The sequence below is a fragment of the Mixophyes fleayi genome, chromosome 3 (genome assembly GCF_038048845.1).
Source record: "Mixophyes fleayi isolate aMixFle1 chromosome 3, aMixFle1.hap1, whole genome shotgun sequence".
NCBI lineage: Eukaryota > Metazoa > Chordata > Amphibia > Anura > Limnodynastidae > Mixophyes > Mixophyes fleayi.
In genome coordinates this window covers 74,509,974-74,524,361 of record NC_134404.1, presented here as the reverse complement: position 1 = coordinate 74,524,361, position 14,388 = coordinate 74,509,974, and the positions used below count along the sequence as shown (strand labels likewise).

General features: G+C 38.5%; 1 protein-coding gene and 1 long non-coding RNA gene across 12 annotated transcripts in view; one reads left to right on the top strand and one right to left on the bottom strand.

Moving 5' to 3' along the window:
* The window catches only part of SAP130 (Sin3A associated protein 130), a 40,413-nt gene extending 32,260 nt beyond the window's left edge, over positions 1-8,153 (bottom strand). For 2 of the 11 annotated variants that reach the window (XM_075201826.1, XM_075201827.1), the window contains exons 1-4: positions 7,969-8,152; positions 6,746-6,848; positions 3,508-3,728; positions 761-946 (exon numbers count right to left, since the gene is read on the bottom strand). In XM_075201826.1, the coding sequence (XP_075057927.1) occupies positions 761-946; positions 3,508-3,728; positions 6,746-6,842 (504 nt within the window). In that variant the 5' untranslated portion in view covers positions 6,843-6,848; positions 7,969-8,152. Of the gene's footprint in view, positions 1-760; positions 947-3,507; positions 3,729-6,745; positions 6,849-7,968 lie in introns of all 11 variants that reach the window. The other 9 variants (XM_075201829.1, XM_075201833.1, XM_075201830.1 and 6 more) reach the window with 7 other exon arrangements.
* Positions 1-14,388, top strand: part of LOC142143738 (uncharacterized) — a 713,023-nt gene that overhangs the window by 471,081 nt on the left and 227,554 nt on the right. The gene's annotated exons all lie outside the window — the stretch shown is intronic.

Below are 14,388 nucleotides of genomic sequence, written 5' to 3'. Positions count from 1 at the left end.
TTTATTATTATAAATGTTCTGTTACCAATGATATTTATTCAATACCGATCTGCTTGACGTTTGTTGCAAATACAATCTTAATTTGTGTTATGCATATATTAGGAAACATATGTAATAATCTATTGTGGCCATTAGAATGACCCAGTTTTGCTCCTTTCTTTTGTAATAAATCTTACAGGGATTTACCAGGCAACCAGGAATACTATTATTTATTATTTTTTTTTAAATCTGTTGCTGCAATTTCCAAAACAGTTAACACGAAGCTCCAGTTCACATTTATACGCTTTCACATGTTAGTACATGAAGAGTGCATTTATTATTTATTTATATTTAAAAAAAGGAGAATAAAACACAAATAAAAGTTGATGGAGTCATGTCCACCATTGTGTTCTAAAGTTATAACGTTATGTTTGGGATTTTAGAACACAGCAGCTACTCATGTATTAATGTTCACTTAAAGCACAGTCCATGAGCTGCATGAAAAATCACTGAAATACGGGCTTCCATGATTTTTTTCTTCATTTTTAAAGCGCATATGTGTGAACAAGTCTTTAGTACCATAGAAAAGCTGATAAATGGAATATGTTCAATCATAAGGGAGCAGAAAAAATTGCTCGCAAATCAGCTTATCAATTAAAGGGGAAAAAAAAATAAAAATGAGCGAATATCTTCTTTTAACCTATAAGAATGGACTGTTACTAAACGTAACATGGAAAAGGCACAAAGCCTCATGTTTATTTTTTATTTACTAAGCACCGACCTGCTGCCCACTGATAGTGGCCACAGGGATAGCTGAAGCCTGAGGAAGGCCACTCTCCATGGTGACTGTCACTGGCCCGGAGACCTTTGGTACAGCAGACAGGGCAGAGGGAGGTGCTGGAGCAATGGGGCGACTGGGAATAGTGGGCTTCAGTGGCTGCTGTGGGAAGACATCAATAATGAACTTCTGTCAAGACAAAGGGATTCATCTGACTGCCTTCAACAGGAACTTCAAAGACAGAAGTGTAAGGTTATAAATAGGGTTACGTATTTTTTATGCAAATCTACATTCATACAGATTAAATTACATTTCAAACTTTCAACAGAAGGGCCAGCTGAGAGTTGGGGATGTAAGAAATTCAAGTATAATTTTAAGAGAGTGTGTGTCAGGCTGCTATAGAAACTGGAAAACAGAAAGCTGAGCAATCTATCCAGGGCAACACTTGTAAGTAAATTAATTTCACACTTATACAAACTGCTTGTAAATCTAATAAGATAAAACAGTTAAAATGAAACCCCAAACAATAAGATTATGTTTAATCCTGCACTCCCTGGCTCAAATAGAATAAACTGTAGGTGTTCTCTGTCTGGGACAATTCTAAAAGCATAACAGCTTGGAGGTTTCTTTTATATAAGCAACGCTACTTGGAGACGTAAGGCCACATTTAAAGATAGTGGGCCCGATTCACTAAGGAAAGGAAAGAAAAAAAGAAGTAACTTTGCACCTTAGCAAAACCATGTTGCATTGGAGGGGAGGTAAATTTAAAATGTGGGGACAGATTAATAGTTGGGGAAGGGGATGTCCTAGATCAACATTAAATTTTGATGTAAAAATAAAGCTACCAAGTATTTGTGCGCTACATGAAAAAACAGCCAGTATTTAACTTGTGTGCAAAATAATAAATTAATTTACACCCATTGCATTGTAACAGTGTTTTGTCCTGGATAAAACTTACTCATTTTTTTGCCTTACTTTCTTTAATGAACCAGGCCCAGTATTTTTTTTTTTTTTTTTTTAATGTGGAGATCAGAGGAGTGTGCAAAATGGATTTTCACATAATGAAAAGGGATGCCCAGCTTCCACCATGCTTGTGGACATACAGAAAACACCAGCAGTAGCTAGAAGGTTGTGCCTAAATGTGGTGTTCCTTTGGAACAATGCAGATTTTGTGGCTAGTTTAGTGACATATACAGCTGTCGTGTCACACTAGACTATTTCTAGAAGCTACGTTTTGACAGCCAAAGCGATTAAGTGAGACGCAGAAACAATTTTCTTCATTCACTACTATATGTCACTAAACCAGCCTGTGATTGCTGATATGACATCAACCTCTCTAAGCATATGTCTACAGAGGGTTTGGATTAGACCTACAATACATATATATATATATATATATATATATATATATATATATATATATATATATATATATATATATATATATATATATACACACACACACACATCTAAAATTGCTTAAAATCGACATAAAAATACAAATTTAAGCCTCGAAGAAATTCCTAATTAAGGCACAATTCATATATAAACAGGAGAAGCCAGCCTGCAGTTATTGATGGCAGTAAGAGTGCCCAGTTTATGCAGCCCTTACATCTGGCTCTATAAACTAGTTATCAAATGTTAATGCTGAATACACTTTAGTTTTGGAAGCATTGGGTCTAAAAAGTTTAGGTTGTGCCTATCAGGAGGCTCTGGTTTCAGTATTCCAACGACTACAAAACAAACAATTATTAAATTGAAATTACTCTTAATTAGCACTTTTTCTATTAAAGGTTTATTCATGAGTAAAGTGACAGAATTTGTCTTCTTAAACCAAATACAACATCATGTACATTTCAGTAAAAAAAACAAAAAAAAAACCTGCCCCCAGGAAGCAGGGAGATTAGGTCCACCCAAGGTCTCCAGTAATAGCATGACACACTAGCGTATTACAGTTAACGCTTGAGAACAAGTAAGCAGTGTGTCTAAGAATTTAATAAAAGGTTAACCTAGCATAACGTTATTCCTATTGAGTCAAACTTTTATTTACTTGTTAAAACAGCAATCACTGCTCATTTCAATACTTGCAAGTCTTTACATCTGGTTTTCAAGGGTTAATCCATATGTCATTACATTGTTTATACAATTCAAATGTTTTCTATTTGCAAAAGGCATCTACTTTTGGATCTAAACAATCTTCATTTACTGGCTTACCAAAGTATTTTCATGTTTTATAATTGAAGATCTACCCGAGAAAGCACAGATGATCTTTGAGGGGGAAAATACATACAGAAACATTCAAGGTAATTAGGTTTTTAATAAATAGCCCTATGCATGTAAACACACAGTGTCTACCCTGAAGAATGCCTAGCTTGTGCATCTTCAACTGATCACCAACGGTCTATCCTGAATTCTGCACACTGTACAGAGAATGCTCGGTTTACTTACCTTGGTTGGTTTGGATATGATTATTATATGACACAAAGATGGCAAAATTGCATTGTATAAAAAATATTAACGACTGAGCACATTTTAAAAGAGGCAGCTTGTTGCAAGGAGATTACATAGTTGAATGGGGTTCAGACCATCACATATTATAAGATAGTATATTAAATGTCTTAAAAAGGGAGATGTTCTCAGCAAGGTAATATTTAAAGTATGCTATTTTCAATGTATGATTTGTTCCAATTAATATTTTTAAAGAAATCAGTAAAGTATAAAACACTTTGTTTGAAAGAACAAAAACTCACCTTAAGAATTCCCTCAGAGAAGGACAATGGAACAGCAGGGAGGTGAGCAGACTGAGCAGTCATAGTAATGGGGCTGGCTGTGTGATGGGGAACCATCTGTAATTGGGGATATGGTCTGACCACCACAGCCTCTTGTTTCTCATCCCGAGGGGGAAGAACTAAATTTGCACTAAGTGGGTCACGGGACTGGACTTCCATTTCCCGTATAGTCTCATCACCGCCTAGTGGAAAAGGTACAAAATATTGTGATTTAAAGTACAATATGAGCTTTTTTGAAAAAAATGTTAGAGTGGAACATTATTTGACTTCGTACTGTCAGAAACTAATTAAATATTGTGTTTGTCACCTGTGCAAAAGATGTTTAATATTTTGTTTTACAACCATTTCCCATTCACCTTTGCAAAGTCAAATGCTTTAACAAAATAAGAAATAAGAAATATTAGCATAATCTGGTCAGTAACAAAAACCTGCTCACATTCCCTGTCTCATGGCACACCAGGTTCCTCTGAGGCACCGAAATCCCTGGCTTCTCAAAGCACCAAACTGAGGATTTTCAGCACTCTGCATGCAGAAAGCAAGGACATGTTGTCACTGTGGCAGGGAGAGTGTTTTCTGGACCAATTTGACCAAAATGCTCAACACATCAGCAATACTGAATGCTTTTAAATTAAATAAATAAAAAGATACAATAAAGCTGTAAAACAGATGTACCGCTCTACTAGGAGAGTAACAGAGAATCGACTCATCAAACATCTGTGTACACATCTACCATGTCAGTAACATGTTATGTAGTAGATGCTTTAGAATGTGATATTGGTCGATATATGATCATCCTAATTGAATGGTCTACACGGTTTAAATGTATGCTGATGTAAGGGACAAGATTAGACAGATGGGGTAGTTATTCAGTCAGGTGATTTATTTGTATGTTTTTTCTTTGTTTTGTATTTAAAAACTCAAAAATAATTTATAAAACAAAAAACAAAAAAACAGATGAACAAAACATGCCTGTACAGCACTGCAAAATGAGATGTAAGGGAATTTACAATTACACACACAGCTAACTAACTAGCTGTTCTGTGTGTGAAATACAAGTCACCTTTAAGGAAGACACCTATATGAAAGTTGTGTACAACTGTTTTATTTGAATATAGCCTTTAACTATTATGGCATGTATTAATGAACAAAAAGTCTTAATTTCACTATGCTGCAAACAGATACCCATTAGTATTAACACTATTTTTTTTTTTTTTTTTTTAAACAATCTAGGGGGGGGGGGGGGGTATTCAATTGTTTCTTTTAACGTGGTAAAACAAAAAAAAACCGAGCGCTCTAAAAATATTACCGTTAATACGGTAATTACTCGCTAAATTTCATCTCGCAGCTCCCTGAGCAGCGAGCTGAAATTCAGCCTGCTGGCAGCGAGTAAGTACCGTATTAACTGTTTACACGCGCAAAATTACCGTATAATATGAAGTTTTTTTCGAGCGCTCGTTTTTTTTTTTGTTTTAGCGCGTTAAAAGAAACAATTGAATACCCCCCTAGTAGTCTGACAATTTTTAAAACATTTATACATGATATTGGCTAATAAATAGCAGACCATACACATAGCCCTCACCTCCTTTACACACAGACATTACATCCACATCACAACCCTTCTCTATTGCCACCTTAATCCTCTTCTTCATCTCACTCCTGTATACCCCCCCTGAAGACCAATGTCCAAGTTTCCCCTCATTCCTAAAACCCATTCATTCATTCCCCCTCATCACCACTTGCTGACTTAATACACTTAACTCTCATTTGCCACCTCATTGTCCCGCTTTCAATATGTTCTCTTCCTCACTATCGCCATACTGCCCCTCTCAAAATCAACCGGCCATCATAAGCATAATAATTAGCCCCCCATCCACAGTAATCTGCTGCCGTGAACACAGAGCCTTCTCCTCCAAGCACAGCAAGATAAAGCAGTACCCGGAAGAAAAAGACATATGTCCCGATTCATACAGTGCACAGTCCCTTAGGAGTTAGGCTCAATGGCCCACATTTTAGCAGTTATGGTCGACCAGAATTTGTTATTCCCTGACCAACAGTGTTGTCTATGTAGCTTGACTCGGGCTAAATTAATGAATATAATAAAATATATCTGTGAGAATTAACTGCTCTGTAACACCACAGTGGACTGAATAGTGAATTTTCAGTTGTGTGTAGAATATTAAAAAAGTTATACCCAAGTTTAATTTGATATATATATATATACACACACACACAAACGCAAAATATCAGGAGACCTGCTAAACCAAGAAGTCCCCACAGACCTAAGTAAACATTTGGTATTGGGCAAAATCGTTGATATTCCACCCAAAATGGAGAAAAGGAAAAGGCTAGATAAATAGGTAGGATCTATTTAAGAACATCAATACTTAACCATGTGTCCTGCTCATACTGACATTATTGTGATATTGGGCACATTATACACAACAGCCTTTCAATGATTATAAGACAATGCAGCATTGATATGTAATCTTGGCACACAGACACTACACTTTTAATAGATCAATCACTTTACATTTAAAAAAATTATTTCACTGTCAAATAGGACAGAAGAACATTTTGCTGCAATGCATACTTCAAGGGTGGATAAAGTTGATAAACAATAGTAACAAGTATCACATTTATGAATTCAACACAAAGATGAACCTTCCAAAAACTAAGGTCGTTTGACTTCTCCACTAGTAATCTAGCAAACAGCTTATATGGTGCAGTTATAAATGTTTGAAAATTAAAAAGCTTATCTAGCAATATTATAGTCATTTATTAAAAAGAGGTGATTAACTTTTGGGTACCTTCCACTACTTAGGGAGACCTACCCCTTACAAATAGCCATTCAGAGGGACCGCCAGAGTCATTGGATTGCAACTATGTACTACCACCAGCCTTGAGAGCGGTCAGCACTGGCAAATAAAAGTGGATGGGAGGTTCAAACTGTCACTTGGAATGTGCATAGTCACACTGCTTGTCTATGGTTAAATAGAAAACATAGACAATTCAATCCATGATCACTACTGACCAACAACCCAGCTGCATGAATAGCTGTAATGGGTTTGGTCTTACAACTCAAACATATATCCCTGAGCTAAGTACCAGAGCTTGCATTCTAGAAAACAATGGGAGAAGTTTAGATGAGCACTGGCCTAAAATAGCATTTTAAACAACATGTGTACTAAACTGCATTTACCTGTCCCTTGGATGTTCTGCCCCACAGTTGTTCCACCACTTACAATCTGTGGTGAGGGAATGGGAGCCCCTTGACGGGGAAACTGTTGGGAACTCATGTCCTCCTGACAAGGAGAAAGGGTGATGAAAACTTAACAAAGGCACAGCATTGTTGTGATTCTTTACCAGTTTATAAACATTTAGAAGATGACAATGCAATTTTTTTTTAAGCGTGTCCATTTAGAGATAAATATAAAATCATAACTCTTTATTAAAGTATTTATGCATAAGCATATGAAATTAAGGACATAAAAAAAACAAAAAAACAGTACCATGTACAGAACAGAAAAAAACAGTCTGATGGGGTTGGAAAAGGTAAAACAATATGAATGAATTAGTTGTCTTTCATGGCAGTAACATTTTACTATTTGCCTAACTAGGGAAAATAAATTGCACTTTGAATACTACAAACACAAACCCAGCAATAAGTACAGCTGAATGACATGACATCATAGAAGTGCCTTCTATGAGACAACCATGCAGCTGATCTTAGCCCTGGCTCCATCTTACACAGCAGATAATTTTATAAACAGATTTGTCATTATACATTACTATTAAAAGACTGTGTTTAATTTAGTTTTCCCATGTGTGATCTCCACCGCAGCATGCACATATTATAGTTCCCCCTTGGCACACTATAAAAAGACAGCACATTCACTATCAAAAGAGGTAAACAGACCAAACAGACTGACAAAGCAGACTGCATGCATACTGTATGGAAAATGTATTTATAAGAGATAACAAATCCTAGCAACATAGAAAACCCTACATCCAGTATAAATGCAACTAATGAGCATCTCTGCCTTACAAATTAGATATACACACAAATTCCACGTAGTTATGGTAAAAGCATTCTCACAGAAATTAATACTTTAGTCAATGACGACAACAAGATGTTGACAAACGTCTTACTAGCTTCTAGCACTGAATAAATAAAGCCAATGTGTCATGAAGTCCTGCATTAACAGACACCTACCGTGTATACATTCATGTTGTGATATCTAAAATTATTCCGAAAGCAGGAGAGGATGTTTCACATCTTATTAAGTATCCAGTTATAATAACTTCATAGTATAAATACCATGAATCCGTGAGGACAGAGATCTCTACGTGCCGGTATATCACCGGTAACAGCTCTGGCACTCAGGTAAGACCACTTCACAGACACAACAACATCATACGTACATAGAAGGCGCCCGGCACCGTCCACCACACCTCCGTCTCTTCTACCTTCCTACACACCAGTTTCGATCCGACTGATTACTCCGTTCTCTAAGACACTTTTGGTTTCCGGTTCCGGTCTTTCTCTTGCCTCAGTCAGACCGAACCGCGCTCCGCCGTCAATCATGTGACAAGTGTCCACCAACCAGTAAACAGGCAGCATTCGGGATCTCCGCACGTGACGTCGGCGTGTTTTTTTTGTTTTTTTTTTATCCTGTGAAACTTTATTACCAAGATGCATACTGACATACACATGATGTGTGTATTATAGAAATAAAAGCACCGTAGTGACAAAACATGAATTCCTTCTCATAAAGACTCAATAACAGAGGACTAAAATAAAGAAATTATACTATAACGTGTATTTGTAATTACAACCCGCATGTACTGGTCCTGGGGACACATTGCTACAGAAATGGTGTCCTTGGAAACAGACGCTACCAGTGCATTCTGTCTCCGGCACAGGACACTACATCCTCGTCTCATAGGACATGACCGTGTCAGTGATCATATGGTGGTATTATTTCTCATTACATTAGTGATGGGAAATCTAGTTCATTTTGAAGATTAGTTCATTCTCATCTAGTTCACACAAAAGATTCATTCAAAAGATTAGTTCATTTCACTCAGTAGTTCATTTAGCTCAGTTAGTTCAGTTAGATCACTGGCTCTGGAACACTGCTGAGAGAAGTGATTGGAGACATAGATCTAGTCTATTACACATACTGTAGGCATATCTACTACTTCTCATTAGATGAGTTATAGTCCTGTTAAAATGATCAGATGAGTTTAATATGTCAGATCATTTTTAATATTTTAAAAAGGGCAATCACTTATGCAAAAACTAGTGGTGACATGTTGAGCTCTGCAAAGTTAATTACATTTTCATTATTATTTTTTTATTTCCATAATATGCAAATGAAAAAGACCCAAATTCAGAGTATTATAAAGTGTCCCTTTTTGCTTTTAAAATTGAGATCAGTGCAATCAGGATATAGGGGATATGTATCAAACCTTAGGGGGGAATTTTTACAGCTCTAAAAAGACCCAAAATAGGCATCACATCACTGGGGGCGGGGCCAAAATGGTGCAATTCATTAAGCCCCGCCCCCTACACCAATACCCCGCTCCAGGAGCTCCCAGATGTAACCAACATAATGTTGGCAATTATGACTAATCAGCTTCTGTCATTTATCTAGCAGAGTCTATAAAATGACAGAAACTGATTAGTTGCTATGGGCAACGCTTCCACTTTATCTCTCTTGAAGGTTTAATACATCTCCCCTGTATATATGGTCAGGTAAACAGAACTACAGTATATAGCATGCAGCACTCAGCAGTGCACTGTGTCTTGAGTTGACAGGGAAGGGAATGTATCCTGTGACTCATGAGCTAAATGATCTAAATGAGCGAAATGATCATCATCAGTTATTTATATAGCGCCAACATATTCCGTAGCGCTTTACAATTGGGGACAAATGTAATAAACTAATAAACAAACTGGGTAAAACAGACAAAGAGGTGAGAAGGCCCTGCTCGCAAGCTTACAATCTATGGGACAATGGGAGATTGACACATGAGGTTAAGTATACATTTTGCATCTTGGCCCAGCCAGACTGCAAAGGTAGGGTGACTCATAAGCTAAATGATCCTGTCACACAATAATGTTGGTCCGGGGGTAGTTGTCTTGTGTGAAATTGTGTAACAGGCTAAAGGTAGTGAGGTTAAGATGGTGGTTGAGGAATATTATACGCTTGTCTGAATAGGTAGGTTTTCAGAGAACGCTTGAAAGTTTGTAGAACAGAGGAGAGTCTTATTGTGCGAGGGAGAGAGTTCCATAGAGTGGGTGCAGCCCGAAAAAAGTCCTGTAACCGGGAATGGGAGGATGTAATGAGGGTGGATGAGAGACGCAGATCTTTTGCAGAACGGAGTTGCCGAGTTGGGAGATATTTTGAGACAAGAGAGGAGATGTATGTTGGTGCAGCTTTGTTGATGGCCTTGTAGGTTAGTAAAAGTATTTTATATTGGATTCGGTAGAAGACAGGCAGCCAGTGTAGAGACATACAGAGTGATTCAACAGAGGAATAGCTATTTGCAAGGAAAATCAGTCTTGCCGAAGCATGCAAAATAGATTTTAGGGGTTTGAGTCTGTTTTTGGGAAGACCAGTAAGGAGGGAATTGCAATAGTCAATGCGGGAGATGATTAGTGCATGAATTAAGGTTTTAGCAGTGTCTTGTGTGAGATATGTGCGGATTCTGGAAATGTTCTTTAGATGTATGTAACATGATTTAGATATAGAGTCAATGTGGGGAACAAAGGATAGGCGTGAATCAAGGATTACACCTAGGCAGCGAGCTTGTGGGGTGGGATTTATGGTCATGTTATCAACAGAGATAGAAATGTCAGGTATGCTCTTGTTGGCGGGTGGGAATATTATTAACTCTGTTTTAGAAAGATTAAGTTTGAGTTGACGAGAGGACATCCAAGATGAAATGGCAGAAAGACAGTCAGTTACACGGGACAACACAGATGTCGAGATATCAGGAGAGGATAGATAGATTTGGGTATCATCCGCATAGAGATGATACTGAAAGCCAAAGGAACTTATTAGATTTCCAAGAGAAGCGGTATAGATAGAGAACAGCAGAGGACCTAGCACCGAGCCTTGTGGTACTCCAACTGATAGGGGAAGCGGAGCAGATGTGGCTCCAGAGAAATTAACAGTGAAAGAGCGATTAGAGAGGTAAGATGAGAACCAGGATAGAACTGTGTCTTGAAGACCTAGGGATTGCAGCGTTTGTATGAGAAGAGAGTGGTCAACTGTGTCAAATGCAGCCGAGAGATCAAGGAGAATTAGGAGAGAGTAATGGCGTTCAGTCTTAGCAGTGATCAGATCATTAACAACCTTGGTCAGCGCAGTCTCTGTGGAGTGTTGAGAATGAAAGCCTGACTGAAGAGGATCCAACAGGTTGTTTGCGGAAAGAAAGCGTGTGAGGCGAGTGTAGGCAAGTCTCTCTAGAAGCTTGGAGGGGCAAGGGAGCTGAGAGATGGGACGGTAATTTGAGAGAGAGTTTGGGTCGGAGTTTTGTTTTTTTAGAATAGGAGTAATCACTGCATGCTTGTATAGTGATGGAAAGATGCCAGTAGAGAGTGAGAGATTACAGATTTGAGTTAGAGGTGAAATGAGCACAGAAGACAGGGATCTACCAATTTGCGAGGGAATAGGATCAAGAGGACAGGAGGTAGAGTAGGAAGATAAGAAGAGCGTAGAAATTTCCTCTTCATTTGTGGGGTCAAATGAAGAGAGGGTGTCAGAGGGTAGTGGGAAGGAAATGAGCTGATGGCTTGTTGAGGAAGAGGATACCATTTCTAGTCTGATCTTATCAATCTTGTCCTTGAAGTAGGTAGCAAGATCCTGAGCACTGATAGTAGATGGAGGGTTCGGGGTGGGAGGATTGAGAAGATGATTAAATGTATTGAAAAGGCGTTTGGGGTTAGAAGCCTGAGCATAGATAAGAGATTGAAAGTATGTTTGTTTTGCAGTGTCCAGAGCATTTCGATAGGAGTGGTAGACAGAAGTATATGTGAAGAAGTCATTAGAGCTTCGAGATTTACGCCAGTGACGTTCTGCTTTACGGGACAGTTTTTGAAGATTTCGTGTTGCTTTGGTGTGCCACGGTTGACATCGAAGTCGACGTGTAGTATGAAGTGTCGCTGGAGCCACTTGATCAAGGGCCGTTGCTAAGGTTAGGTGAAAATGAGGTACTGCCATCTCAGGGGATGAGAATGTAGAGATAGGGGAGAGAAGGTGTTGGAGAGAGGTGGAAAATTGTTGAAGATTAATAGAATTCAGATTTCTACGAGTATGAGGAGGCTTGGTTGAGTTAGACAGTAGAGAGGTTAGAGCAGTGGGGGTGAGAGTGTAGCTGATAAGGTGATGATCCGAGAGGGGGAAGGGTGTATTAATAAAGTTAGAAACTGAGCATAGTCTAGAGAAAACAAGATCAAGGCAGTGGCCATCCTTATGAGTAGATGATTCAATCCACTGGGAGAGGTCAAGTGAGGATGTTAGAGAGAGTAGTTTGGAAGCAGCTTTGGAAGGTGGGTTATCAATGGGGATGTTGAAGTCACCCATGATGATGGTGGGGATGTCTGAAGATAAGAAGTGAGGGAGCCATGCAGAGAAATCCTCAATAAATTGTTGGTGTGCTCCAGGGGGACGATAGATCACCGCAACACGTAGGGAGAATGGATTAAAAATGCGAATAGCATGTACTTCAAAAGATGTGAACGTGAGTGATGGGACATTTGGTAGAACTGTGTATGTGCACTGTGGGGAGAGAAGTAGTCCAACCCCACCTCCTTGTCTGCCTTCAGGTCTGGAGGTGTGGGTGAGATGGAGGCCACCATGTGAAAGTGCTGCAGGTGAGGCAGTGTCTGATTGCATGAGCCATGTTTCTGTTATTGCCAGAAGGTTGAGGTTTTTTGAGAGGAAGAGATCATGAACGGAGGTAAGTTTGTTACAAACAGATCGTGCATTCCAAAGGGCACATTTAAAGGACTTTGGAAGAGAGGGTAGACAGGTGATGTGTTTGAGGTTTGCTATAGAACGGTAGTGTTCTGATGTATGTGTGTGTGAGGAGTGTGGGGGACCTGGATTAGGTGATATATCACCAGCTAATAGAAGCAGAGTGAGCGAAAGATAGGCAAGGGGATTGTAAGATGTGTGGCCTTTTATTTTCTGGCGACAGGTGGAGGCTGTACTTGTTAGAGATAATAAATAGGACAACAGTTCATGGGTGTTAAATAGAGGTGAGTGGAGTAATGCAGGTGCAATATGAACAAATTTGTGTGTTGGTGGAGGGGTGAAAGATGACACAGTCCTAAAGATCATGCCATGAAATGAGACTAAGAAAAGAAATGATTTGAAGAGTGGAAAGATTTGAGGAGTGGAAAGATTTGAAAGATTTGAGGAGTGGAAAGATTCGAAGAGTGAAATAACCTAGATGAACTATTGAACTCCTGAGTGAGGAGAATGACTCATAGCTCAGTGATCAGCTCCAGAGTCTCACACAATGTCTGAGCACAGCAGTGCCACCTTTGGCAGTTTAGAGGTACTGACTCATGAGTATTAAATGAGAGCTGAATAGAAACAAAAGAGCCAGTGTGAATGAGACAGTGAATGAGGCTGCTGGAGCTGTTTGGCTTTATCTCTAACTCCTCCCACTTGTTTTAGTTCCTGGTGAACTAATCTTTGCCAGAGCTGTGAACTAAATCATTCAGTTCACTTTGAAGATTAGTTCATTTGAACTAATCATTCGTGAACTACCCATCACTACATTACATACCGTGTCCATACCATGCAAGTTAACTAGATTATTGTCTTCATTTACGCAATTAAATATCATACATATCAGTTTCTTTTAGAGCGGACTATAGCATTATAATAATATAGTTAGTATAACACAATACCAGATGAGCACAAGTGTCTCCAATCCAGACTGGCTCTACAGATGTACCTGTGTGCATTTAAGTGCAGAGGTTAAGGGTTAAAGACATGCTCCTCAGCAAAGAAAGTATACAAAACGAGGAATTGTACTGTATATTGGTAAAAAGTAAAAATATATGCATATTTGCCAGCAGTTGCATATAATCTCCAGAGACACTGCTGCTACATATAAGAAGGTTGCCATCTTGTTTGTAACAATGGTTATTAAAAGGTAGAAGCATAACAGGATAGATACAATGATCTTTTAATTTGTTTACCAGAAAAGTTGGCAACCCTGCATGTAGTTCAGTCATGTTCACTACATATGGTTAGAGAAAAATCGATTTAAAATTAGTCAATTTTACTTGAGTTAAGAAGTACACCATAGTTTACACAAATTATGTAAGACACATTTTTCTTTAAAGCAGCACTGTCACCTAGGAAACATTTTTCAGAACCTCAGGGGCCGCTACTTTTTTCCCATGGCTCTGCTGGTTCTATAATACAGAATCGGCACATCATTTTGTTGACCATCTTTAAATGGTAGCTGAGGGAATTTGTGAGCATGGGAATCACAAGCAGCAAGATTTTGCTTAATGAGTATTTAAGCTTTAAGGTAAATTTTCTTTATTCTTGGCGTTAGATCAAACATCTGCTATGGATATTAGATTCTACAAAAAAATATCTTATTTTATTAAAAAAGTAGTACATTAGTGCAATAAACTGCATGCTATTACAGATTGTGCCTGCTTTTGGATCAGCTGTATAGCAAAGTCTTTCCTCATTGCACGAGACCAGCAAGAACTACAATCCCCTGCCATTACTGTGTCAGACAACTCCCTCATGTCCCAGGGCTTGGTTTCTGATATTTTTCCCAGTTCCCACGCTAATGCTC